We start from the raw sequence: 25,613 nt of genomic DNA, 5'->3' as shown, positions 1-25,613 counted from the left end.
TCAATTCCCCCGTCCCCCCCTCTACGCTTTAAAGGCAGTCGTTCCCGGGGGGGGGGGATTCCCTCCTCTCTCCTGCCGCTTCTTTTCGGGGGGGGGGGAACCTTTTAAACCAGCGATTTTAACGAAGCCTCGACTCACAGTTCGCCGTCTTGCAGTTTTATTCTCTGAATTGGTCCGCTTTACCACTCCACTGTCCCGGCGGCTTAGCTGGTCCCCATTACAGGGCACAACACAGCTGGAGCCGTTTGGGGTAGGAGAGACTTTTAGCGGAGGAGCCTCAATTCCCGGCTTTTCGAGCCGGCAAGAGGCTACCCCCAGTCTCTCAGAGCACCCCCTGGTTCGGAGCCCTTTAACAAAGGCTCCTTAGAGTCTCCGCGGCTGCGGGACGCCTCCAGGCAGTGTGTGGGTGATCCGATTCCGGTAGCAGACCCGAGAATCGGTCACCAAGTGCGCAGCCTTGACCGGAAGTAGTCAAGATATTTTTAGATCTTGTAGTGAAACACAAGAAAGAGGATTCCTAATGCCCTGACCTTGATGGCCCAGGCAATCCTGATCTCGTCAGATCATGGAAGCTGAGCAGGGCTGACCCTGGCAGGTATTTGGATGGGGGACCTCCAAAGAATACCAGGGCCGGGAGGCAGAGGCAGGTTTAGAGATGTGAAGGCCCGGGGAAAAAAGTCCGTACCCCGTTTTTTTTCCTGAAGCCTTTTTTGTTGTTTTTTTCACAAAATTGGAAAAATTGAAAAAAGGAAAGGAAAAAATCATTATGGAATGTTTTATTTTAACATGATGAATAAAATATTTTAAGACAAGGTGTTCAAATATTTTCCAAATCATTTCTAAAAAATATGTATGGTATTAGATTGATCTAATTTCTGTGCACTGAGGACAAGCAAGTCCTAGGTTACAAATTGAACTCTCCAATGCAAGAACAACATGCATGTCGTCCTTTAGGAGGTGCTATTGTCAAGAAAAGAAAAAGGTTTCAGTTTTCTTTTTGTATGTGGGTGGGTATTCTGTTTGTAATAATTGTTTGGATACACTATATTTTTAGTATGCTAGTTGTGATGATTTCATGCCAAGTAAAAATGTCCATGGTCATATTTTATGTTCCTAAAGTAACACAATGACTTTCAATCTGGAAAAGAAAAAAGAAGTGCTAATGTGGCATTTCTTTCCAATTTTCCCCAAAATTTCTGTTTCCTCCCAAAAAAAAACCCGGGAAAAAAGGGGTTTTTTCCAAGCTTCAAAATTTTCGGAAATTTTACATCTCTAGGGAGGCTATCAAGCCACTTCTCTGAACGTCCTCCATGCCCCAGTAGGAGTCGCCAGAGGTTGCCTTGACTTCCAGGCATGGACACACACACACACACACACACACACACACACACACACACACGAAAATGCAAAAGAACCCTCCCCCAAAAAAGAAAGAGGATTCCCAAGTGCCACATCCATGTAAATTAAAAACTACCAGCACCGTGTGCTTGCCCTGCCAAAATAGCTACTGAGCTTGTTGTATTTACTAGAGTCGTAGTGTAGTAAATATGTCATTGAATGTTAGGGAGTAGCTCAGAGTGTGAGCCAAGTCTGATTGAAATAGTGAGACCATAGCAGATCACATGGCAAGAATTGCAGTTCCTGGGAAATCATGAAGGAGAATGCCATGTTGATTTATCTGCAAGTGTTTTTATCTGGAGGCTGGAGCTTCTCAACTGCTGTAGACTCAGTTAAAGGTGAAAGTAAAGGTTTCCCTTGAAAACAAATGTAGGAAGTAGCTGATATTTGGAATGGTGTTGTCATTAAAACGTTGAGGGGGGGCCAACAGATACCAAAACCGTGCATCACGTAAATGATTGTTGCTGAAAGCAGTACACCAGGGGTGCAGTGTTGGTGGCCACCTTAGGAATGTCTACCTATCAGTAGTGCCAGTTTTAGAATGGAGACGTGGCAAAGAACTCCTGTGCGCAACCAAGAGCCTCTCCATCCTCCTAAATACCCTTGTGTAATGGGTGGCTGTCGAAGCCATCACAGAATTACTGGCATATTCTGCATCTCCAAAATTGAAAGCACTTCTAAATTTTCAGCAGTTGCTGCTTTTATCTCCAACATGATGTATTTCTCAAGCTGAAGACCTTGAATCAGAAGCCTAAAGAAATACAGCAACACTGTTTAAGTGGCCTATTATACCACTTTGCCCCACCAAAAAAATACCCCTGCCCTCTCTTAATGATTCAGCTTTTGAGGACGGCCCCAAGGTTTCATTTGCTATGTTGAAAGGTGGTAATGGTCACACTTTCTGAAGAGAGCCTCCTGAAGGATTTGGCCAACAGTAGGACAATAAGGATGAATGATGTGAGAATACATTTAATAAAGTGCCTCAGAGACAAAGGCTCGTTTTTACAACTGAAGTGATTTCGAATATCAGGTGGAGTTGTTAATTAAATCTGAAAGTAGACACGATTAAAACAGTGCAGTGGAAAGTGTCATCAAGTCATAGTTGACTTATGGTGAACCCATAAAGTTGTCAAGGCAAGAGACATTTAGAGGTAGTCTGCCATTGCCTGCCTCCACATCACTGGTATGGATTGGAGGTCTCCCATCGAAATACTAGCCAGGGCTTCCTATTTTCCGAGATCTGACGAGATCTGGTTAGCCTGAGCCATTAAAAATGTAGCAAAGGACGTACTGGATCCACTTAAAGCAAATAAAACAGTATTTTATTATTATTATTAAATTAGATTTGCTAGGCCGCCCCTCCCTACAACTAGAGCTCAAGGTGGCTTACAACAAAAGAATGTACAAAAAGTTTTTAAAATTAAAACCACCTAAAAACAAATCAGTAAGTAACACCTTAAAGACCAACAAAATTTTCCAGGGTATAAGTATACTTCCTTTGACACCAAGGTTGCTTTTGTATTGCTCATGGAAGATGATTTAGTGGTCATCGAAGATATTCAAAGATGCTCCATTTGGCAGATGGTGCAGCACGTTGAACAGTTTACTAACTTTTATCAAAACTTGAAGATGATGCTATTGGTTTAGATCAGTAGAATTACAATGTATAAAAAGCTGCAGAGCATTTACTGTCCTGAGTAGATCCCTACCCACAATAGCAAGCACTGACCAATATGGTAGGAGTAGATATATAGTGAATTTTGGTAGTAAATATCCTGGGTGAAGCTATGCACTTACAGCATTGGCAAATGTGAGGGGGAGCTGTTTGCAAGAGTATTATTTCAGAATGGAAGAGAAGGGAGTAGAATGGTGGAACAGAATACTTCCCCATGTCAGTGAGAAGAGATTTTGTTGCTTAGATTTAGGCTCCAGTCAGTTCAGTGATGTGGGTTTGAATCCCACTGCTTCCACTAAATATGATGGCTCTGTTCACTTCCCTCCTTCAGAGACAAAATTTTCCCTCCTTTTTTCTTTCCCTTTACTGACTGAGCTGCCCTAGTAATATGTGTTTTTCTTTGCTGAAGAGTTCTGGCTGTCCCACCTTGTCACAGTAGAATATTTTTGCTGTGGGCTCAGCCCAGGAACCCGAGGGAAGGACCAGGAGCCCGCTTTCACTTAAACAACTTAAATGGAACTCGAGGAGTTTTGAAATTCAAAAATCACAAATTATTTAACGTAGAGGGAAAAGGTCAGGAGAAATCAGGGGTTGAAATTTCTCAGGTAAAACCAGTACATACACAGGCTTTAGTTCTTATGTTTCAGGCTAATGAGAGTTTCGTAAGCTTTTCACAGTGACTTAAATCTTTATGTTGAGAGGCTTTTTTCCCAGTGTTTTCCCATACACTCTAGTACACTTTCTTTGAGTAATCTATAACCTTCAGTTTCCAGAAGATTTGTGCCCTCTTTCCAGTACCCAAACCCCTTCTCTTGAAACATCAGTACTTGTCTTGAGTTTTAACTGACTCTTAAGGCCACTAAAGGCAGTTTCTAACCACACCCAGACCAAGGATCTCTGCACTTTTCAGAGCTAACTCCCTGTTTGACTGGGTAGGGCATTTTCTTCTCTCTCTAGAAGATCTATCCCCTTTCCTTGGCCCAAATTGGAGTCTTCATCTAACTCCCCAAACTTCCTTGACAACTTCCCCGAGTTCTCCTGTCCTCCCCACCCAAACTCTGCCCTCTGTAGGCACCGCCCCCAAAATCTCGAGATATTTCCCAACCCGGAGCTGGCAACTTTAGTTAATATTGTTCTCCCCCCCCCCGCACCTTATAAGGAAAATAGTTGACAGTGGGGTGTTTTTTTGGTGTGTGTGTTATTCCAAAGCAAAACTGAACAAGATGGAAGGATAACACTTTCAGTCTGAATTGGGGCCTTCATGTGTCTGAAATTTCTTTTCAGTCAGAAGGACTAGGTTCGTCCATTAAGTCTACTTGCCCTTTAACACTGACCAGCTTTATTACTGTCTAATAACTTGACTGAGACCCCCCTCTGCATATCATGGAGGACTGTGCTGTTGTGCTACAGTAATATTTTACACCACCACCACCATTCAACTTCATTAACAACTAGTTGTTGAGGGATAGGAAGTCCTGCTGTCTCTGGACTTTATAACATCAGCCTGTGCCAACCGCCTGGAAGACACCTGAAGTAGATCTAGGAGCCGGTTATGGGAAGAAAGAACTAATATGGTAGCCATCGTTGATCCAGCAACAACAATACTAGCACCTACTGTGTTATTGTTAACTAGTTTTAGCATTGTTTTAAATGTTTTAATTGTTTTGTTGCAAATATATGCGGGTTTTATGTAAGCCGGCCTTGGCTGGGAAGGTGGGGTAGAAATTTGAGAAATAAATAAATAAATCTTTTAGGGGGGGAGGGGCTGTGTCTCTATGGTTAAGCATCTGCTTGGCCTGCAGAAGGTCCCAGGTTCAATCTCTAGCATCTTCAGTTAAAAAAAAAAAGATCAGGTAGGAGGTGATATGAAAGACCTGTACCTGAGAGGCTGGGGAGCAGCTGCCAGTCTGAGTGGACAATACTGACTTACCTGTTTCGCACCTGGCACAATCTCACCTAATAGAGGGATGAGCTAGCAAATATGCAGAGATTGTGCCAGGTGTGAAACAGGTTTCTGGGGCAGTGAAGCAGTGACCTTTAATAATATAAAAACCAGCAGTTAATTGAGCACTGAAAAGCTTGTTCAGTCATTTGTGACATTTTTAGTAACTTCCTAACAGAAGTTACTGCATTGTGATTGGTCTGTTGTTTTTGCCTATTCCCCCCCCCCCCAGTGGAACAACATTGCAACTTGCAATTTTTTGCTTGCTTTGAAAAAAACCCTGAATTTGCTCATCCAGGACATGAATGCTAGAACTGGACCAAGAAGGTATTTGACCAGTTATCGAGGGGACTTTGCTGGGGGTGGTTGTTATGTAAGCTCCCAACCACCAGGTAATACTGCTAAATCTGACTTTTATTGACCTTTACCTAATGCACTGCCTAAAATGATGTGGTTTGCTGTTGATAGACCACCACATTTTTCTTTGCTTTCTTCTCCTTACCTTGCAAGGAACCTTTTTGTTTCAGTTAAGGGTCGGAGTAGACATGAATAACATTTTTTATATTCTCAAAGCAGGTGAAGGTTGGATCTCACACATCAGTCATATTTACTGATGATGGCTCTTTCCTCTGGCTTCTCAGGGTCGTTTTCAACAATCAATCAGTCTCTCTCTATATATATGTGTGTGTGTGTGTGTGTATGTATATCATACTAAAGTCAAGCAGTAAAGCAGCATCACACATTAAAACAACAGTAAAAGCAGCAATCATCTGAAGCTGATAAAAGCAACATAATAATCAAAAATAACTAAAACAAAATAAGAGAGGAGAATTATCCATTAGCTGAACAGATTCAACCACTGCTAAAGCCCTCTGAAAAACCATTGTTGTAAGAGATTTAAGGAAGCTTAACAGTGAGGAGTAAGACGGAATTCCCTGCTACAAGAAATCCGAGGCCTAATGGTCACCATCAAAAAACCTTATCCGGCATACCCGGCAGCTTCACCTTGGTCTACACATGGTGCAGGGCAGGAGGAGTCTAACTTGGGTCTTTGGCAGGTTCTGGAGGATAAAGGTAGTCCTGTGATAGCCATGATCACAAGCCACATGGGGCTTTAAAGGGTAAGACTAGCACTTTGGCTTACACACAAACTGGCAGCTGGTGTAATTGATGTAGTAATGGGGCGATATGATCTCTGTGGCGGGTTTCATTTAATGCCTTTGCTGCATATTGCTCTGGTTGAATCATTTTCAAAGGTAGCCATGCGCAAAGCATGTCACGGTAATAGGCCTCTAAGTGTATGTTTTTAGAGAAAGACCACAATGACCTTGGCAATATCTCAGTGCAGGCCAACCCTTCTGGGTGGGCATTCATTGCCAGCTACAAAGAAGTGAATTTTTGGCAGGCGCTTCTAGTCCTCATTATTTTCAGCAGAGGCTGACATTTTTCAGTTAATGGGAATGAAATCAGCAACTTCAAAGCTTTGGAGCATATTGAAAAGAGACCGTTCAAGACAAGTTGAAGTAGCAAAGATAGGCTTGTCTTCTTGAAAGACACTTATTTTATTTTATTTTGTATGCCTCTTATATCTCTTTCAGGATTGGGAGCTGGTGGTCTTGGGGAAATTGAAGTGGAATCTTGCTGCGATCACCCCCCATGACTTTATCGAACACATCCTACGGAAGCTGCCTTTCCCTCGAGACAAAGTGCTTTTGATCCAGAAGCATGCACAAAGTTTTATTGCTCTGTGTGCCACAGGTATGTCAACAAAACATCCCCTTGGCTGGTTGCTGTCCAGTTAGGAATCTGACTGATAGCTGTAGCCAATTTGGACCCATGGTTTTCATAAGCTGTTTCACCCAGACCTTGACAGTTCAAGCAGGTGCAAAAATGTCTGGCGAATTCTTAGGGTCAAGTGAATCGCAACACTGGATGGTCCATGAATAGGAATTGTGCAAGGCCAGAGCCAGGAAATGGGTTTACCACGGGGTCCCCAGCCTTTTTGAACTTGTGAACATCTTTGGAATTCTCACAATCGAGTGGGCACACCCACAAAATAGCTGCCATAGGAGGTGGAGCCACAAACACAGAAGAAGCCAAAGTGCAGGGGAGAAGAGGAGTAATTAAAAATACACATGGGAAAGAAGGGTGAGAGGGAATAAAACAAACACTGGTGGCAGCTGCCACTGAAACAGTGTTATGCTTATCTGCATAGCCAATCTGATCTTCAGTGGCAAATGAGAAGCCCTTCTGGGCAAGAGCCCAGTTACCCACAGTCTAAAAACGTGATGGGCACCATAAAATGTGTTGGCGGGCGCCATGGACCCCTGGTTTAGCGCTTCTCCTTTTGCAGTTCTGCCAGCTGAAACTAACCAACATGCACCCAGCCACTGCACCACTATTAACAGCGGAAAGGGGGAAAATAGGATCTCTTTTTGTTCTCTCCCTTTCTAGAGCTAATTACATGTTGGTTTCATTTGGTGGAAATCATGCCAGGGTTGGGGAGGAACTGAACCGTAACCACAGTCTGAATCAGGAGTTGTGTGTGCAGGGCTGTTTCTATTTTTAAAAAATGCTGGAAAGATGAGTTCATGGATCTTGCAGCCATTTCAGTTGGTTTGACCTTTAGGCATTTGGGTAACTATTTTGGTGCCTTTGCAGAGATGCCCTGCAGAATCCTACCCTGTAGCCAACACAGTTCTTCTGTTTTCACTTGTTTGTATTTTACACAGGTAAGTGTTTTATAAAACGATTAAAGTTTTGATTTTTCACTGATGTTTTCTTTTTGGGATAGTTCTTTAAATAGGAGTTTATTGGACAAAAAAGATTGCAAAATTGACTCACGAGAAAAAATAAATATTCTGCTTCTGGGACCAGTCTGTCCTGTTTGGGGTTGAGCACAATGTAGAGATAGATGTGGAGGGAGTTATGGATGGATTCGTATGATTTTATGATAACACCAGGCTTACCTTGTTCCAAGTTTGCAGTGAAGCGTCAAGCTACATTTCCTGGAAAGGATATGGCCTTTCCCCCTTATCCATGTGGGGAATGAAGGAGTCGAATCAACATACAGATAGCCCCATTTGGTCAGCCTTTCAGTGAATCTGAACATCTCAGTGTCTGTGTGCGGGGGAATACCTCAAAATATTCCTGGTCTAACTCTTCTTGATGTGCAAAACACACCAGCTTATGTGTGACTGTAATTTGAAGGCAGAGTGGGATAGGCTTTTCATAACTACTTTAGAACCTGTTGGTCAAAATTCTCCATGGATGGAATTCTGAATGTCTACCCCAACTTCTGATTGGCACAGGGAGGGAGAACTCTTAAACCAACTCTCGGAAGGAGATACACTTCTGCATTGTCAGTAAGTCTAGCTAGCAACTGTATTCTCCCTCTGAGGCGGAGGACATATGCATGGGTTATTCCCACCGTGCCAATAGGGAGGCAGGAAGTAGTTTTTTCCCCTTCCTGTTGGCGCCTTTGGAATAGCCCCTCCTCAGTTCTGTTCCTGCCTCACTAGGGAGTAGCAGCATAGATTAGCTAGCTCTAGCTGACTTTCAAATCTTCAAAACTTCTCCCTTTGTTTTAGCCTTGCCTTGCCCTTTTACTTCTAGTCCACTCTACCTTTTGATTTCCTTTCTCTTTCTCCTTCTCTGCTCCAATCTCGGGGCGAAGACTCCTGGGGTCCGTCGACCTGAAGAGATCCATTGCAACAATGGCAACAAGGGAGCTTCCCGAGGTCTTCTCCTCGGGCGATGAGGGAGATGTGCATGCCGCGTTGCCGGCAGCGCGGGAAACCATCGGGCCCGATCAGCTCTTGCAGCTTGATCGTGCGCCTACAACGGAGGCTGCAGGAACAGCAGCGGCGGCGCGAAGTGCCAAGAAACGCCGTTTGCAGCCCGATTTGGATGAGCCCGCCATTTTATTGTCCCTTCCTCGGACGGGCGGCGGCCATCTTGGGGACCCGGCTTCGAGCCTTGGATCCTCAACGGGGGCAGCTCCGGGAACTGCGGGGAGCGATAGACCGCGTCTTCTCACCTCCTCAGCATCGGAGCTCTCGTCTCAAGACAGCACGCAGTCGGGTAAGCCCCCGAATAACGCGGTTCTGGTGGACCCCTCTGAACTAATGGACTTCATTAGACGTTCCATTCAGATTGAAATGTCCAAAACTAACAAACCCGAGCTGCCACCCCGACAGGAGACCTCTCTCCTAGATTCTCAGACACCCTTCTGTTTAGGCTGGCCCACCAAGACAACAGAAGCAACAGACAAGAAACTTGAAGCTACCCTTTGAAGGATACACGAGTCAATCGCCATGATGGTTAGAACACCATCCACAGCATCCATCGCTGCCAGGGCATCCATAGTATGGTTGCGCAAACTGATGCAACTAGTACCTGAAAACAGCAGGGCTCTACTAGAAGGAATCTCCCGCACACTCAAATCAGATTCCTTCACAGCTGATGCTACATTAGACATCATATCCTTTGCTTCAAGGGGTTTAGCGTCTACTGCGGTCGCCAGGAGAATGCTTTGGCTGCGGGCCTGGCAAGCAGACGCCCAGTCCAAATCTATCGTAACCGCATATCCCTTTCAGGGAGACCGCTTATTTGGGGAAGCACTCGACAACATTCTGGTTGAAACCAGGGACAAGAAGAAGACCATGCCTCGGTCACTGAGAAACCCAGACAGACACACTTCTCAGTCCTTTCGATCCCACCATACCCTGCCGCGATTTCATCAGGACATCAAAAGATCTACATGGGATCCCAGCAAACAATCCAACAGACGTGGTTCTTTCAACCCCCATTTCCAGAGATCTCAGTTCAGCAGAAGCGACAGAGGTGCGAGGGAGACCAAACCAAAACAACATTGACTGTGCCGACCTGCTGGTGGGGGCACAACTTCTTCATTTTGCAAGGACTTGGTCAGAGGCACAGGCAGATGCCTGGGCAGAGGAAGTCGTGTCTCAGGGATACACAATAGAATTTCTTCATCAACCCCCACAGCAATTCATGCAATCACCAGCAAGCAAATCCGTAAACAAAAGACACATTGTCAACAAGGCCATACAACACCTTATCAACATCAAGGCCATAGAACCAGTCCCTCCCGACCAGAGAGGTCTTGGCGTTTACTCCATCCTGTTTATGGTTCCCAAAAAGAACGGGGACTGGAGAGCAATCCTGGATCTCAAATTTTGGAACAAGTTCATCCGTTTGTTGCGACATTTCCACATGGAAACCTTGAGAGCAGTAGCGGACTCCCTATCTCCCAACGAGTTCCTGACGTCTATAGACCTGACGGAGGCGTATCTACATGTGCTGATCCACCCGGCACACAAGAGGTACCTTCGTTTTTGCATCTATGGGCAACATTTTCAATACCGGGCACTTCCCTTCGGCCTCTCTACGGCGCCCAGGCTCTTCACCAAGCTGATTATCAACCCGGTGAGTCATCTCAGAGACCAGAGGATCCATGTGCATCCGTACCTAGACGATTTGTTGGTCCGGGCCAGGAATCCATTCTCAATACAGAGAAGACACTACAATGCCTACGCAGTCACGGATTTTTGATAAACCTCAAGAAAAGCTCTCTACAACTGAGTCAACAAGTCTAACATCTGGGGGCAGTGATCGACACCATGCGTACCGCCCTGTATCTCCCAGACTCCAAGGCGCAGAAGATCAAGACCATCGTAATGCGAGTCTTTCGCAGCAGATCCTCCCCATTGATGGAGTTGGCCAGTCTCCTGGGCCTCATGATAGCCAGCATAGACATGATCCAATGGGGCCGTATGCATGCGAGATCTTTGCAGAGGTTCCTACGTCCTCATCAACTCAGCATCATGCAAAGAAAGACAATCAATTTACAGGTTCCCCTCAGGGTCAAAGAAAGCCTGAGGTGGTGGACAGATATGAGCAACCTGACGACCGGGAAGCCATACTATATCAACCAAATCAGATAACTCTTCTCAGACGCCAGTCTCCTGGGCTGGGGAGCGACTCTAGAGGGTGTTCCAGTTCAAGGGGTCTGGTCGGCAGCAGAGACATCGCTTCCGATCAACTTACTGGAAATACGAGCAATTTGTCTAGCGCTGATTCACTTCTCTTCCCGGCTGCGGGGACAACATGTCCTGGTGAGAACGGACAATATCGCAGCAAAGGCTCACCTCAACAAACAGGGAGGTTCCTGTTCTTGCCGATTACACAAGGAAGCCATGAAGATCCTTTTCTGGGCGGAGAGGAACATCGCGTCTCTGCGGGCAGAACACATCAGGGGAATCAAGAACGTGCAGGCAGATTGGCTCAGCAGACAGACGCTGCAGGAGGGAGAGTGGTCTCTTCACCCCGATCTTTTTGTCAGGATAGCGGAGCACTTCGGGCTTCCCGTTCTGGATTTATTTGCGTCACCAAACAATCACAAGCTACCAAGATACTACACCAGGTACTTCCATCAGGACGCAGAAGCGACGGATGCGCTCACGACGAGATGGCCTCCGGGTCTGCTGTACGCATTTCCGCCGTTCATTCTGATTTCCAGGACCCTTCGCAGAATCAGAGTCCTCAAGGCAGAAGTCATCCTGGTAGCTCCACAATGGGTGAGACGGCCTTGGTTCTCGGCGTTGCAGAGAATGTCCATTGCTCCTCCGCTGTCCCTTCCGGTGTCCCCAGACATGATCTCGCAGGGTCCAGTATGGCATCTGGATCCAGCATGGCTGTCTTTGACCGCGTGGAGATTGAGCGGCAAAGACTAGCTGATTTAGGATTTTCTACGCAAGTCATGGACACCATCATGGCTTCCAGGCGGAAATCTACAACTCGTATCTACAACTCTACCTGGAAAGCTTTTGTTCGGTGGTGTCAACGCAAGAAGATCAGCCTGCTTTCTCCTTCAGTAGCCTATCTGCTGTCATTCTTACAGGACGGTTTGGATACTGGTCTACAAGCCTCCACCCTACGTAGACAGCTAGCTGCACTAGCTATGGTACTTCCTTCTCTAGAAGGCATAAAGCTATCCAAGCACCCTCATATCCGTTTGTTTCTACAGGGAGCGGTAGCCAAATCTCCTCCTCAAACTCACCGTTTTCCCACGTGGAGATTGAACGTCGTTCTCAGTGCTTTAATGAAGGCTCCATTTGAACCTCTCAGAGAGGTCGACTTAAAATGGCTAAGAATGAAAACCTTGTTTCTCGTTGCCCTCACATTGGCACGGAGTGTTTCCGAGCTGAGTGCCTTGTCAGTGAAGTCATCTTGTTGCATTTTCCACAAGGACAAAGTGGTGCTTTTGACGGAGCCTACATTTGGACCCAAGGTGGACTCCAGATTTCATCATTCACAAGAGATCAGGGTCAGGGCGTCTCACTTCTGCCTTAACAGTACTGTATGTTTAGATGTTATCATTTGGCCAAGGAACGAGAAGTCAGGGGAGAAGTATGCTTCTTTGGGGATCTTGAAAACAAAACAGCAAAGCTGTCAAGTAAATGCAGAAATGACTGCAATGTAGCAGAATAATAAGAAATGGTTTAATTGAGGAGAAATACGATGCATGTATGCCATCTAAGCAGTATTCGGATGTGCTGCAGTACAAAATACTGAGAAGCACACAAGTATGTGTAACTATTCCCAGTGTCCATATATTATGCACTGTAATTCAAGAGGAGTGATAAATCAGTGGGGCCTTTTGGTTCATATTTCTTCCAGTGTCTACCAGTACTTTAACAAAAGTAACCTTAAGTGGTTTTGCTAATGTACCCAAGCTATGAAGAGAGCCATATGGTTTGTGCGTCTTGGTATGTATAGGCCCCAGTTCCCTAAACCTTCCTGCTCTGGTTTTGGGGTGGGGGGGTGGGATGTGTGAATTTGGTCAGCATTTGCACATATTTTATCCCATAGTACCTGCAAGAGTCTCCACACCCATGTTACTTATAGTGGTGGGTGGGAGCCAATGTTCCCTCTAAGCTGTGGAGTCTTCTGAGCAAAAATTCTACTTTGTGAGCTACTGGCATTGTGAGCAAGTGATTTGGCTAATGCATAGATTAGTTTGCTTTGGAGCCATCCTTTCCTGAGCTAAGACAAAAATGTGTGAGTTGGAGGCTAAAAAACCTGTGAGCTAGCTCAGACTAACTCAGCTTAGAGGGAACACTGGTGGGAGCTATGGGGATGTAGATGGGGTAATGAAGTTTACTGGATGTAGACCGGTAATTGATATCAGTGATAGCTGTGGTAAGTACTTGCCTACATTGTGGATAAGATAGGAATTGAATGGAGAGGCCCTTTCATGGTGACATTTCTGTGGTGAAAGCAGCAGTAAGTAAGTAAGTAAGTTTATTAAGAACAGTCATAAGACCAGCAAAATAGACCAAAATAGTACAGCACAGAATCTACAACATAGGATCCTTATGGCCTTAATTACTAAAATACCAAACCGGTCAATTCCATCATAACTGGCTCGAGTTACAATACATTCTGCGCTTTTTGATTACCAAGTAACAATATTTAGCAACATTGCGTGTGACAGAATCATAAGTATCGGCCAGTAAAAACTTCATCAAACAATCCTCATCATATGTAAGATAATGAGTCAGGGGGTTAAAACGTGAGAGAAGGGATGTCAGCAACTGCTGTCTCTCTTCATCATACAAAGGGCAATGAAGTATTATATGGGAGGCAGACTCCACCTGTTCTAACAAACAGGAGCAAATTCTCTGATGCATGGGGGTCCGGGTATATCTACCATAAAGTACTGCTGAGGGTAAAACATCGAGCCGTGCTCTAGTAAATGCCCATCTATAGTTAGAGTTTTTTATGAGCCCAAGGTAAGATGCAGCATTTAAACCTGGTCCCATCTTTAATCTCTTATAATAGGAAGGCAGGGCTGCATAGTCGTTTTGTGGTTCAATATCCTTAAATCTTTGGTGTATTAGGTTCTTTGCATACTGCAGACCTCCTTCTAACAAATTTTCAGGATCTAATCCAATTAGTTTCAATTTATCTACTACTCTAAGAGCCCATTGGGGATATGGTATTGATGACAAAAGATCAGGAATAAGTCCCACCGGATTCAGATGGGACTTAACCCAATAATTACTCCTCTGTATCCAAATATTCAATGTTACAGTAGATAACCCTGCTTCTTGTCTTAAGCTCGAATTTGCAGTACCATTAGGGACGTTGAAAAGTGCTCTAAGAAATTTCGATTGTACTAGCTCTAGATCTTTAAATGTACTCTCTGCTAGTATCTGTGTTCCATATATCATTTGTGGAAGGGCTTTGCTCAAGAATAATTTAAGAGCTGCCGGGACATACTGGGCTCCGTCTTTCCTAAAGAAGCGCAATATAGCATTTGCGCTCTTTTGCGCTGAACATGCAGAATTTTGGAGATGTCTAGAAGCCTTTCCGTTAAATGAAAAGGTTAGTCCCAAATATTTGAAATTTTTAACTTGATCTACCGGTACCCCGTCCATTGACCATTTCATTTCTTTGTATTTTTTATGGAAACGCATGATCTTTGTCTTTGAGTAATTTACAGTAAGTAACTCTTTTTGGCATTGTGCACTAAATTTTACCAACGCCCTGTTTAGACCTCCTCTAGTACGTGAGAGAAGCACAGTGTCATCTGCATACATTAAAACAGGGATTTTTCTTCCCATGCCCAAGGTGGGTGCTGAAATATCAATTTCATGCAGGCAAGTTATCAAGCAATTAACATACAAATTAAATAAAAGAGGAGCAAGAAGGCAACCCTGTCTGACACCTTTTTGGACTTGAATAGGTCTTGATAGCTTACCATCAGCAGCGTAACGTATTTGCAAGGATGTATTTTTATATAAATTAGCCATCAACAACAGTAATCTCTTATCTATAGTTGACTGCTCCAGTTTAGCCCATAGCCTTTCTCTCGCAACCGAGTCAAAGGGGAAGTCATGGAAGCAGTGACAGACTTCACGTTCCTGGGATCCAAGATCACAGCAGACCATGACTGCAGCCATGAAATTAAAAGATGCTTGAGAGGAAAGCTATGGCAAACCTAGACAGCATAATAAAAAGTAGAGACATCACCCTGCCAACAAAAGTCCGTATGGTCAAAGCAATGGTATTCCCAGTAGTCATGTATGGGTGCGAGAGTTGGACTATAAGGAAGGCCGAGTGCTGAAGAAACAATTCTTTTGAATTATGGTGCTGGAGAAGACTCTTGAGAGTCCCTTGGACTGCAGGGAGATCGAATCAGTCAATCCTAAAAGAAATCAACCCTGACTGTTCCCTGGAAGGCCAGATACTGAAGCTGAAGCTCAAATACTTTAGCCACCAAATGAGAAAGGAGCATTCACTGGAGAAGACCCTGATGCTGGGAAAGATTGAAGGAAAAAGAAGAAGGGGATGGCAAGGGATGAGATGGTTAGACAGTGTTATCGATGTAATGAACAGGAAATTAAGCAAACTCCGGAGCACCACGGAAGGCAGGAGGGCCTGGCGCGATGTGGTCCATGGGGTCGTGAAGAGTCGGACGTGACTGGGCTACTGAACAACAACAACAACAAACCTCACTGTGTGTGGGTTAAGTGCCATCAAATCATTTCTGAGTTATGACGACCCTACAAATTAATGTCCTCACAAATGTCCTGTTGTTAACAGCCATTCTCAGGTCTTGCAAACTGAAAACCATGGCTTTCTTGACTGATTTCCTGTTGGGTCCTCCTCTTTTCCTGCTGCCTTAAACTTTTCCTAGCATTAATGTCTTTTCCAATGAGACTCATCTTCTCATAATGTGAAAAAAGTACAATAGCCTCAGTTTGGTCATTTTAGCTTCTAGGGTGCGTTCAGGCTTGATTTGATTGAGAACCCAGTTATTTGTCTTTTTGGCAGTCCATAGTGTCCATAAAACTCTCTTTCAACACCACTTTTCAAAAAACTCAACTTTCTTCCTGTCAGCTTTCTTCATTGTCCAACTTTCACACTCATACATAGTAATGGGGAATGCTGTGGCATGAATTAATTTGATCTTAAGGATCTTTTCTAGTACCTCCACGGATGTCCTTCCCAGTCTCAGTCTCCTTCTGATTTCTTGGTTGCAGTCACCCTTTTGGTTAGGGTTGCCAGGTCAGATGGACCAGCGGGTGGGGAATGGAGGCGCACTTACTGGGAGTGGGGAGGGAAGAAGCTGGAAATAAACACAACATGCCTATGTCACCCGGAAGTGATGTAGGCATGTAGGGGACATTGGGGGCAATGCTCTGGTTTGTGGGCAAAGCCTCTGTGGTAGAATTAGCTTCTAACCATAGAGTTTTGTCCAAAAAAACAGAGTGTCACCCTACAATGTCACCAACGTGTCTACATCACTTCCAGGTGACATAGGCATGTCATTCTACTCCTGGCTTCTTGCCTGTTTGGGGGGTAATTTAACCCAGCAGCCAGCTGGCTGGTGGCTGGTGGTGAAGAACACCGGAAACTGGGAGACCCCCACCCACACCAGGGGATCTGGCAACCCTACGTTTTGTTGATGATGGGGACAGGGAATAAAAATCTTGAACAATTTCAATGTCTTCTTGTCAATCTTTAAAGTTGTATAATTCCCCAGTAGTCATTACTTTTGTCTTCTTGATGTTCAGCTGTAATCCTGTATTTTGAGAACTGCTAGTGAGAGAACAGCTCTGAAAGATCTTGTAACTGACCCAAGGTCACACCAGCAGCTGTATGTAGAGGAGTGGGGAATCAGACCCAGTTCTCCCAGACTGGAGTCTGCATTCCTAACCACTACACCAAACTGGCTCTGAAAACATTTACGTATTCTAAACTAATCTCATTCACACTTCTCATTCACCCAAAGTTGGCCAAACCTCTTAGATGCTTGCAAGGACTGTCCAAGCAGGCTATTTGGCAGGAAGTAGATCTCCAGCAGTTCCATCTCTGGTCCCCTGTTTTGTTTTTCATACTGATGACATTGTGGTCTCTCTGGCCTTTCTTTGCTCTGTCTTTACCTCTTTTGCCCTTCCCAGTTACTCCCTAAAACACAAGTGCACCTGGCTCTTGCTCAGCCCTTGCTCAAGTCTTTGTCACCCTTTTGCCAAGCTCCTCAGCTCTAGCTGTCTCTGCTATGCCTCTTATCTCACTGCTGTTTCAGGGTCACTTTCTTTTATTTTGCAATACTAGCTGCAGGGGGGAGGAGAGTCTTGGGTTACATGGAGAAGTCCAAGAACTTCATGTGTGTCAGATCAGAATGCAACAATTTGTTGCAGGGTGAGGGGGATGGGAGCCTTGATCTTCTGCTATACAAACACACACATTTCCCATATTTTATTTATTAAATTTGATTTACTAGGCCACCCTTCCCTACAGGTAGGGCTCAGGGCAGCTTACAACAATATTATATAGTCACATGCAACTACATTAAAAACAGTCCAATAAATAACAATAAATAAAAACAGTATAAGTAGGCATTTTCTATTCCTAAACATGGCTAAGGAAATTCTAGACTAAAAGACGAAGAAGAGGAAGATGAGAAGAGATTGGATTTATACTCCGCCTTTCACTCGGAGTCTCAGAGCAGCTTACAAACTCCTTTCCCTTCCCCTCTCCACAACAGACACCCTGTGAGGTAGGTGGGGCTGAGAGAGCTCTTTCGAGAACTGTCCCTGAGAGAACAGCTCTGCCAGAACTATGGCTTCCCCAAGGTCATCCAGCAACTGCATGTGGAGGAGTGGGGAGTCCCTCTTCCTCTCTTTCCCTCCTTCTTTTAGTAGCTCCTGGCCTTGAAGTCATAAAATACTTGGCTTTTCACTCACTTTAGCCGAAATAGGAGCTTATCAGCACCAGGGAGGCAAGAAGCCGCACTAGGTACTGTTTAAAGCTATCACAAGTTCTCAATACGATATCCTAATCAGCTAAAAACAATTGCTGCAATTAAATATGAAAGAAAAACAGGATAAAACAGTCTCACTGTGCAGCGATAAAAAGGCCATCCACCTCGTCCTTCTTCCAGCTTCCAAGTTCAGGAGAGAACAAAACAAAAGATAAAAACAGTGGATAAAACGCGGAGCTCAGCTTCAAACGTCTGCCTCAGCCGCCATCTTGATCCCAGTCCCCGTGGTGAAAGCAGCAGAGATTCCTGCCCATAGATCTCCCCTGTGGATAGAGATATGAGGTAAAAAGGTAAAGGTTCCCTTGCTTGAAAGCCAGTCGAATCCGACTCTAGGGTTGTGGTGCTCATCTCTGTTTCGAAGCTGAAGAGCCAGCACTGTCTGAAGACGTTTCCGTGGTCATGTGGCCGGCATGACTAAACACCAAGGCGCACGGAACGCTGTTACCTTCCCACTGAAATGGTACCTATTTATCTACTTGCAATTTCTTGCTTTCGAACTGCTAGGTTGGCAAGAGCTGTGGGAACTAGAGATGGGAGCTCACTCTGTCATGCGGCACACTCGGGTCTCGAACTGCTGAACTACCGACCTTCCACAGCCTGCAGTTCACCGTCTTAACTACTTGAGCCACCGCAGCTTCTTAGAGATATGAAGGCCTGGGAAAAAGAATCTGGGGAAATTGCGGGGACAGAGGGAGAGACTTGGCTGGATTAAATGGGCAGTCTCTACCGATCTCCCCTCCCTGCTGCAGTCCCCTTCCCACATCATGAATCCGTGAAACTTACTAATACTGACTCAGACCATGGGATTATCAAGGTATTGTGTGGACTGTGTTTTGTGTTTTTGGATTATGTCCTATAAAGTCTTGTCTACTCTGACTGGCAGTGGCTGTCCAAGATTGCAGAGTATGTCACATCACCTCCTACCTGATCCTTCTAAATGAAGATGCTGGGGATTGAACCTGGAACCTTCATCATGCAAACCAGATGCTCTGTTACTAAGAACATAAGATAAGCCATGTTGGATCGGGTCAATGGACTCAGGGGCCAAAACCCAGGTGCCCTCGGGAGGTCAACCAGCGGGGTGAGAACTCCAGAAGCCTTCCCACAGTTGCCCCCCAAGCACCAAGAATACAGAACATCACTGCCACAGATGTAATGCTCCATCTGTACCTTGTGGCTAATAACCAGTGAGTCACAGCCTCTCCTCATGGGGTTTCCTACCCACCAGTAGCAGCGTTTCATGGAGATCAGTGGACTGCAGTGGGAAGGGAAAGAGGAAAGTTTTCTTCCAGCAATGGAGAATTTAGTCTAGATCCAATCCAGATGGTCTTCAGCACTAGGCAATTAGAATTCCTGTAAGCAGTTGGAATTCCTGCCTAGGCAATTCCACTAGGCAATTAGAATTCCTGTCTTTAGCACTAGGCAATTAGAATTCCTTCAAAGGGAGACCTGCAAGAAACTTGCAGGGAGGGGCCATTTCCTCCACCTTTGCTACCCTACCCCCCTTCTCTGTCAAAGTTCCCTCCTGTCTTTTTGCACCCACTCCTTATCTATCAATCTTCCCTCACCTCCCCTTCTTCTCTCACCCCTTCTATGTTAGCTTTCCTCCCTACCCTCTTTAGGAATCCTTACTTACTTCCTTTCTCCTCTCACCCCTTGTATGTCTCACCCCTCTCTTACCCCAGCCCTTCTCAGACAATGTCCTCTTTTCCCCACCCCTTCTCAGTCTGCCCCTCTCTTTCTCTTCCCTCTTTCTCTCTCCCCCCATGACAAACTCCCTCTCTTCTGCCTCCCTTTCTGCAGCTTCCTTGTTTTTCTGGCAGTGGGGAGGCTGCTCGCCTGGAAGGGATCCGGTGGTGTCCCCTGCCCCGTGGCTCCAGGGCTGTCTTGCTGGCTGTGGGGAGGCCGGCTGCCTGGGAAGGACTCGGTGGCGGTATCCCCTGCCCCGTTGCTTCAGGGCTGTCTTGCTGGCCGTGGGAAGGCCGCTCACCTGGGAAGGACCCGGTGATGGCGGCCCCTGCCTCATGGCTTCAGGGCTGTCTTGCTGGCTGTGGGAAGGCCGGCCTCCTTAGAAGGACCAGGCGGTGGCAGCCCCTTTCCCACGCTTCAGAGCCATCTTGCTGGTTGCGGGGAGGCTGGCCACCATGCGAAGTTCCAAATCCGGTGCTGAGGACCACAAGTCCGGACTGCGCAAGCGCAGACAACTCATTTTTTAAAATTATTTTGGGTTTTTTTTAACCCCCTGTGTATTTTTTTAAACTTTCTGCATTTTTCTGGAACCCTGAGGATTACCCCAAGTGTGCAGAAAAACCTCTTTACCCTCCATGTGCCCTAGATCTGCGGAAATAAGTATCCACATGCAGAGGGAGGGACCCTTAGCTATTAGATATATAGATGGTGTTCTCAGATCCTCTGGTCTGCTTCAGAATCCTCTGTCTTCTGCAGCATGTCAAAGTAACTGCCCTGCATTTGGCAAATTAGAAATACACAGCCTTAAACGAGAAACAAGCAAACGTAAAAGAATAGAGAAGCTTGTTTCACTCTCTAAATGAATCAATGAAGACAAAAAATGGAAGGTCAGAATTGTAAGCTTCTTTAAGAAACGTAGTTTTTGTAAGAAAGAAACATGGTAGTCGTATTTCGAAAAAAGGTATTGTTGAGTGCGCTGTTAATCAGTCTTGCTCTATCTCTGAATAGCTTAGGATACTGACTAAGTCTGATGCTGGTGCCATGCAGGTGTAGAATGGGTTGGCATCATAAGAAAACGGGGCTTAGTTGGTATCTTAAGCCTGTCTAAGCTCTTCTTCTGTATGATGCTAGGCTAGCTACACCCCTGGCATAATTGGAAAAGTTCCACAGCAGTCACGGAGAGCGCAGATACATCTGTCTTCTTCCATGCCTTCCAGTCATAGTTCAACTCTGTATAAACCTTAGCCAAACCTATATCTCAGATGACAGGATGTGTAGCATGGAGTTAGGTCTCTCTGACCCTGTGGTGGGCAGAGAACATGGATTTTTTTTGGGGGGGAGACTTTGGGATTTCTAGAGGAAAGGCACTTCTGCGCGCACACAGCCAAGAAAGAGAACAAACATTGCAGCATATTTCTAATGTTGCTTTGCTCAGAACCCTCACAGGTTCCCACCCCCTTGCCCCTGATCTTATTTTAGTTGTCTTCAACATGGGACTAAGAGCTGTCCTCTGCTGGCTGCACAGTTGTGTGCTGGAAGGGGAGCTCCTCAGCTTGTGCAATTCCTCTAGCTCAGGGGTGGCCAAACTTGCTTAAGGTAACAGCCACACAGAATAAACGTCAGATGTTTGAGAGCTGCAAGACATGAACAAATATCACACCTACGTTTTTATTGAAAAATATGCAAATTTGCTTTTTTGTTAACATTAAATTAGACCGTGTGAAAGAGCTGCATGTGGCTCCCGAGCTGCAGTTTGACCACCCCTGCCTGCCGCCGCCGCCGTGTTCTTTCCCCCCTTTTAATTTTTTAAAATTTGAAAATGCAAAATGCAAAAACACCCACAAAAAGCTACTTACAAATAAGCAGATTACTTATAACAAATTCTGTAAGATTGTAGCATCTAAATAGTACATAGAAATATCCTTCATGCCCTCAAATCGATTGGTTGTTTAGGTTTTAACACCTGTTGATGATGGGTTATAAATTGCAACATTTTAATGAATGGAGTCGAAGGGGTTTTTTTGTTTGTTTGTTTTTGTCCACCTGACAAAGTACCAGAGCCGCAAGCGGAATTAAGGCTGTATACAGGGCCTACCACAGTAGGGCCATTTAAGAAGAAGAAGAGAAGAGATTGGATTTATACCCCGCCCTTCACTCGAAGTCTCAGAGCGGCTTACAAACTCCTTTCCCTTCTCCTCCCCACAACAGACACCCTGTGAGGTGGGTGGGGCTGAGAGAACTCTGACACAAACGGCTCTTTTTCAAGGACAGCTGTGCCAGAGCTTGTGACTGAATCAAGGTCACATCAGCAGGTACACGTGGAGGAATGGGGAATCAAACCTGGTTCTCCCAGATTAGAGTCCGCACACTTAACCACTACACCAAACTAGCCTGGGTTTCACATTCATGGAGGCCTCAGATTTAGATTTTGACCTTATCTCTAAATGATGTCACAGAGGTACTCTTGACAGGATTGTAGAGAGAGAGAGAAGATTTTATTGTATTTAGCCATAGGCCATTACAAACCACAGACAGAGAAGAACACAATAAAACGTAAAAATTGTATAAAATAAGATACAGTCCAACATTATAAATCCATAAAACCGAGGTTATGAACAGTTAATTAATTCACAACATACCCACTAAAATCAGTATTAGCTAGGACCAGCGTTGGCCTGTATTTTCCTTGCAGCCAAGGCAAATAAAGCCATTCCATTGGAAACATCGGCATTAGCATCGGCTAGCAAAAATATAATCTTCTCTGGGACTGAATAAAAGCTTAAAACTGATAAAATACCAGATAAAAATTTTGACCTAGGCTGGGAGTACAATGAGCAATCAAAAATGTAATGGGAGAGATCCTCAATAGCAGAAGAGCCACAGATACATAAACACTGTGCCTTGGGTGTTCTATTATAATGGCCGACCAACACGGCCGTAGGCATTGATTCAAAGCGCAAAGATGTAAAAGCTGCTCTAAGGTTATGATTATCTATATTAACCAGATAAGGTGATCTAAAATGATCAGTCTTAAATGATTTAAACCAGGTAGCAGACTGTGTTTTTAAAATTAAGTGTCTGTCTAGCAGAGCATCATGCTTAAATACCCATTCTCTGAGATCTGAGTTATTTGTTGAGGAGCTAAGGAGGTCATCAGGAATGGAAATATCTTAGTAGTAGGTTATTGAGGAAACAAGAACGATCTAAGTCTTTAGATAGCATTGAATTAAAGGCCAGTTGGCTGAACGAATCAGTGCTAGCAGCTCTGATTTTCTTCAAAGATTTTAGAATCGCAAGATACACCCGCGCCCTTAGAGAAGGCAGACCAGTTTCTGCTCTCATCAGGGCAACTGGTGTTCCCTTAGGAAGAGCCAGGATGCGCCTTAAAAACTGATTTTGGATTGTTTCAATACTAGTGAGTATATCCTCTTTCCATCCCCAAACCTCGGCACCATACAAGAGGTGGGGAATGACCTTACTTTTAAATAATTTTATAACAGGATCAATAAGAAAACCTCCCTTGGTATAATAGAACTTCAAAATGGATCCCACAATCCTCGTCGCAGATGCTTTTACTATGGCTATATGAGCGTTCCAGTTCAGATTCTCTCTAAATGTAATCCCTAAATACTTAAAGGTACTACTCTGATTTATTGAATTACCAAGAATGCTCCAGGAAGAAATTTGAGCTCTTTTTCTAAAAACCATCACTTTGGTTTTATCAAAGTTAATGTTAAGGGTCTCTTCCTTACAGTACGTTCCTAATTGCTGCAATAATCTTCTCATCCCGATTTTTGTAAGTGATATTAGGGCCATATCATCCGCATAAAGTAAAATTGAAATTTTATGCTTCCCAAGGGTAGGTGGGAAGAATTGCGGACCTGATAACCTGTCAACAATTTTGTTTATATACAAGTTAAACAAAGGGGCCAGCACAAACCCCTGTTTCACTCCTTTATGGATTGGAATTTTGTTAGTTAGAGACCCCGACGTTCCCACTCTAATCTGGGCACTAATATCTGTGTGTAGTTCACGTAATAAGAATAGCAACCGCTTATCAATATTCAAATCTGCCAATTTTTGCCAAAGGCTATTCCTATCGATGGAGTCAAACGCCGCAGCCAAGTCTACAAATGTTACGTATAAAGACTTAGTGGGACCGTTTAAGCTTGCATAAGCCAGATGGTGAAGAGTAAGGCAGTGGTCAATTGTAGAAAGACCTTTCCTGAACCCTGCTTGATGGGGGGATTGAAAGATGTTCATCATACAACTGTACCCCTTTGTCTCTTACTAGGCCAAACCACCTGCTCGCTATGGATTAATATCCTTCCCCAGTGGTGGTGAGGCTGGGAGCTGCAGTAGCCCCTGCAGTGATGGAGGAGGCCTGGCATAGCTCCCTGTTGCCACTGGGGTCTCAAAAAAAAAAATGGAAGTGGCCTATGCCTCTTAATCACTGGGAGGCCCTGGTGTTGGTATATAAGCTTTCGTTTTGTTCAATTTTTATATAAATGGTTTAGCCATACAATTTAAGGGAAGAAAATATTTTCCAGTGTCAGTTGGTATGAAGAAATTGATAGTTGTTTTGCAAATGATAAGGCTTTATTCTCACATGCCCAGGTAGGTTTGTCTCATCTTTGGGTGACTTCAGATATTTTATTGTTAAAAAAAAAGAATTGAGTTTTCAATATGAGAAGATCCATATGATACTGTTCACCAGGAGATCCAAACCCACAGATGGCATATTACAGTTGCAGAACTGAATAGGTTAAATCATCTCTGTGTCAGCAAGCTGCCATTCTGTTTTCTGTGACCTCTGTGTACATATCCTTTCCTGTTGCACCCGGCTTGGTTTCTATCATCCTGCTCCTGCGTTGGAATGCAAAAGATAACTGCTGGAGGTTGTGTGGGGGAGAAGATGCTGTAATGCTTGGCTATTGCTTTTCCCATGAATACTGCACCTGTGTTTTGTCTAATGTTCTGCCTGGTTCCCATAGACTCTGGGCGCGCAACCGTTTCATTAGCCCGCCAGCGGGAAAGCTATTCATTGGACCTGTATCTGTTTGAAGTTCCTTTATTATGCTTGACCTAACTGTGTATCCCCAGTTCTAACAAAGAACGTGTTTGAGTATGTCTTCAACGCTTTGAAATAAATTTTGCTTTTCCTAAAAACGTGGATTTATTCTCGATGCTTGGGGATCCAACATATTGTTAGAACTCCCTTTTTCCTATCGTTCCGAATCTGGCAAGATCATGAGCGGAACTGAGGGAAATCTACCTAACACGGAGGGGGACTCGGGATCGGTCCCACAAACCTCCGCGTCTTTGGTGTTCACGACTGCAGCCTCGATGGAGGGTGCCGTGGGGGGAGCGATTCCCCGCCTGCCTGCACATCTGTCTTGGCCGCCTCCGACCCCTTCGCTATGGGGTCCGTGGAAGACTCACCAGCAGGATGATTGGACTATGTACAACACCCAAGGCACCCGTGAGGTGTACTCCCGTCGGGGGAGCGGATTACGTGAGAGTCTGTTTGACAAGGGATTGTTCCCGGAGCCAGGGTCTACCTCGGAGAAGGAGAGTCCCAAGCAAGACATCGAGGAGTGGATGTTCGAGCCGTCGGGACCGCGAGGCCACGCAGAAGATGAGGAGGGCACCGGAGCCTTCCAAACGGAAGAGGACTATGACCCACCCCCGGACTACCGCCCTCGGGACCCCATCCCGGAGGAAACTACCGGGGAACGACTAGCAGAACTGGAAGACTCGGTGAGAGACTTGTTGCGGGCATTCCAGGATGTGATGGAAGGTCTGCCGGGAATGATGGACGTTAGAATGGCTAATTTCCTTGACGCACACGCCGCGCAGCAACAAGTTGCTCCTGCACCGGGATTGCCCGCGCCGCCGGTGCCTGCTCAACCGCTGATGGGACCTCCGCTGCAAGCACCGGGAGTTCCCGCGCAGCAGGTACCTGTGCAGCCGCCGGTGAGACCGCCTCTGCAAGTGCCTGTGCAACCGCCGATGCCGGGGGGTCCGCCGGTGCCGGGTCTGCCGCCACC

At 45.2% G+C, this 25,613-nt stretch overlaps 1 protein-coding gene across 2 annotated transcripts in view; it reads left to right on the top strand.

Moving 5' to 3' along the window:
• The window catches only part of CCND2 (cyclin D2), a 70,240-nt gene that overhangs the window by 9,265 nt on the left and 35,362 nt on the right, over positions 1–25,613 (top strand). For both annotated transcript variants that reach the window (XM_015411191.1, XM_015411190.1), the window contains one exon: positions 6,614–6,773. In XM_015411191.1, coding sequence (XP_015266677.1) covers positions 6,614–6,773 — 160 coding nt within the window. The remainder of the gene's footprint in view (positions 1–6,613; positions 6,774–25,613) is intronic.

The sequence above is a fragment of the Gekko japonicus genome, unplaced genomic scaffold (assembly GCF_001447785.1).
Source record: "Gekko japonicus isolate JY-2015 unplaced genomic scaffold, Gekko_japonicus_V1.1 scaffold944, whole genome shotgun sequence".
Lineage (NCBI taxonomy): Eukaryota > Metazoa > Chordata > Lepidosauria > Squamata > Gekkonidae > Gekko > Gekko japonicus.
Note: the sequence above shows the minus strand (reverse complement) of the source record. Positions and strands in the feature narration are given on the sequence as shown.